We start from the raw sequence: 3,382 nt of genomic DNA, 5'->3' as shown, positions 1-3,382 counted from the left end.
GTGTGTGTGTGTGTGTGTGTGTGTTATGTGTGTATACGTATGTGTGTGGTGTGTGTGTGTGTGTACACGTGTGTGCGTGTGTGTGTGTGGATACATACATATATATATATATATATATAGATATATATACTACATGTACAAATCAATACATCCACAAACACATACCTAGTATCTACCATGAGTATACACATGCTTAAATATACATATGTACGTGAACACAAGTCGAAAATTACATATCCTATACGGACCTACATTTGTAGACTTAACTTGATTACTACAAACTGTAGTATAGAAGGAATGTCAAGAAATTTTGGTATGTATGGGCTAGTGGTTCTAGAGAGAATGAAGATTGAGTTGGCAACCGCGGGATCTAATAAGATGTGTTCGCTATTACATCCAGCCGTGGAGAAACGATATACAAGCGAGGGAATTCACCTACCTTTAGTTTCCTCATAGTTGTGACTGTGTAAATGTACTGATCTACCTACGGGCTGCCCCAGGACCTGCTGTGTATCTTGAAGATACTGAAAAGTACAGTCCGAGAAAATATATACTACTGTGCTATCAGCCTTCTCCCCAGTAGTTAAACAGGTGGATACTGTGCGACGTTAGTGTGTTCTCACCGTATTGTAAGTACTTGATATGTTGGGAGGCGGTGTTGCTAGGTTTGGGTTATGGGTAAATATGGGTACATAAAAAGGGATTCACATGTAGTAATAATTGATGAGTCATCGGCCATGGCTTTACACGTATATTCAAACGTTCATATTTAAAATGACTTATCTGATCTGAGGAATATATGCTGATGCATCGATGTATGGTTATACAGACACGGCCACAATCGCACAATGATCGTAGTCCAAACTTTAGTCCTTCAGGCTTGATCTGGCTGAATCAAGTGTTCATACACTTGTGTGGGAATAGTAAATTGGCAGTCCTTGGGCCTTTGGCCTTGGGTTTGGCTGCTGGCAGACACCCACCAATACAACTCGCCGCCGTGCTCCCTATAATTGTCTTCCAGCAACAACCAGGCAATATATACACTATACGCCGTTGTAGTGTTATGGACCGCCACATTCGTTCTATATAGATGCGTAGGTTTGCTCACCATGCTTGACATATGATCACTGATAAAAGGGCATACATTACCTTATACTACTCTATCAGCAACTCTGCAATACGGCCGTTTAATCGCCTCGGTCTTCACACATGTTCCTCCGATAAGAAAATCGGGGGTGGAAAGTAGTACTACACATTTTTATAACAACTACATCTGCAGAGACCATATGGTGATCTGGTAAGGTGCTATTAGTTATACTTTATCAGTCTGTCAGTATGACCTAGGTCTGACTGAGCCGGTGCGACCCTCTCAACACTTAGTTGGCTGCTCTATAATGTGTTTCCAACTTATATCGCCCTTTGCATTCATACTCGGTTTTAACCTCTTTGGTGGTCTATCAGGATATTCTTCCGAGGAACAGATAGATTTCTACGTACTTATATATATGTAGCTATATCTTTATAACATCAAATTATGGCAATTGCTATGTATTTCATTTTATTAAGCTATTTGGCCTGTCACGAATAGCCACTATGTTCGCTTAAGGTTCGTATCCGCTTCGTAAGCTGATTGCCCGAAGTATTCCTGTACCGCAGCGTGCCGACATACTTGCGTCCCCCAAGCTCGACTTCATTAACACAGATATTACAGACCTGGAGAATCATAAGTATTCGAATATGAGCCATAACGTTAAGAGTTATTAAAAGATTTACAGCGATAAGCTAGATAGGAATCCGATGCTGGACATACGATGAAAGATCTGGGCCGTTACTATGATTTACAGGATACTAGCGGTGTAAGAAAAATTGTATAATTAATATATATATGTGTGTGTGTGTGTGTGTGTGTGTGTGTGTGTGTACATATATATATATATGTATATATATATATATATATATATACGTGTGGGCTTACAATCTCTCAAACTCACGCCATCACATGACATACATGTATACACACCGGAGCCTGCAATTTGTACAAACATACCCTTACAGGGTGGTAGTAGCCCAGATTTGGGACTACCATGAACTTTTTGCAGCAACTACCGCAGAAAACTAATCCACAATGGCGACAGTGGTGGCGTCGTGGCAGTGCACAAAAAATCAGGTGGAAGCGTTTCTGCACAGAAATTGTATGTTTGGAAGTTATTGGTGTAGCCGATACGAGGACAGGACTTTAAGTGGGTCATAAAAAGGACTCAAAGTGATGTTAGTGTTGAGTGAACGGTGTGTCAAAGTGTGCGTATCTGAAATGATCGAGTCCACCATCAGCACGTTAAAATACTATGAATATACAACGAACACCCTACATAGGCCATTGAATCTTCGCGGACATGAAACCACTCTTGACTATACACCAGATAACACACGCCATCGAACTAACCTGGCGATCATTGCACCTCAAGTGACCATATATCAAACAAACTATACCTGCGTCACCAAGAGCCGGGAATAGGTATAACCCTGTATATAACAAACTACACCATCTGATCTCATCTGACATTCATTGCACCTCGAGTGACCCTACATTAAACAAACTATACCAGCGTCACCCAAACGGCAACTACGAACCCGCGTAGAAGGTATAGACCTAACTCTCACAAACTACACATACCAGCGTCACCCAAACGGCAACTACGAACCCGCGTAGAAGGTATAGACCTAACTCTCACAAACTACACCATCGAATCTCACTGACAGCCATTGTACCTTGAGGCATCCCTGTCCTTCTGCCACTGTGATCAGTGTCATGATCAGTGCCATGGTTTCGTATGAACATAGCCTCCGATATATGTGTGGCATATATGCATACAATAACTGAACGTCACATGATTGTGTGTATGTATCTGAAGGCCCCATATTTGACAGGCGTTGCATCTCGGGACATCCTTGCCCCTTCTGTCAGTGTGGTCTCAACGGTCGCTAGCCGTGTACATACATTCCACTACATGTATAATATATGTGTGTACATTATGTATACTTCCACAACTATGCGTAATGCATCTATAAACTTACCTGACAGTCATTGCATCTCGGGGCGTCCTTGTCCATTTGCCAATTTGGCCTGAACGAGCGCTCAGCATCGGTGTTGTCCTCCACCAACTGCGCTGGAGACTCAGCCGGTACCACATTAATAGGCAGAGTCACCCCTATAAGCACCTTCCTTTTCCTGTCTAGCAGCGACACTGCATGTATGTATGTGTCTGTGAATATACATGTATGTATGTATGTATGCACATATGTATGTATATATGTATGTACATATGTTTGTACACATGTATGTATATACGTATACTATGTATGTATGTCTATATATAAATAT

General features: G+C 41.5%; 1 protein-coding gene across 1 annotated transcript in view; it reads right to left on the bottom strand.

Annotated features, from left to right (window-relative positions):
- Window positions 1-1,535: 1,535 nt before the first annotated feature.
- Window positions 1,536-3,382, bottom strand: part of SARC_04213 (hypothetical protein) — an 8,150-nt gene continuing 6,303 nt past the window's right edge. The window contains exons 8-10 of the mRNA XM_014301967.1: window positions 3,076-3,245; window positions 2,048-2,179; window positions 1,536-1,713 (exon numbers count right to left, since the gene is read on the bottom strand). Of these exons, the coding sequence (XP_014157442.1) occupies window positions 1,579-1,713; window positions 2,048-2,179; window positions 3,076-3,245 (437 nt within the window). The 3' untranslated portion in view covers window positions 1,536-1,578. The remainder of the gene's footprint in view (window positions 1,714-2,047; window positions 2,180-3,075; window positions 3,246-3,382) is intronic.

This window comes from Sphaeroforma arctica, assembly GCF_001186125.1.
Source record: "Sphaeroforma arctica JP610 unplaced genomic scaffold supercont1.230, whole genome shotgun sequence".
Lineage (NCBI taxonomy): Eukaryota > Ichthyosporea > Ichthyophonida > Sphaeroforma > Sphaeroforma arctica.
Note: the sequence above shows the minus strand (reverse complement) of the source record. Positions and strands in the feature narration are given on the sequence as shown.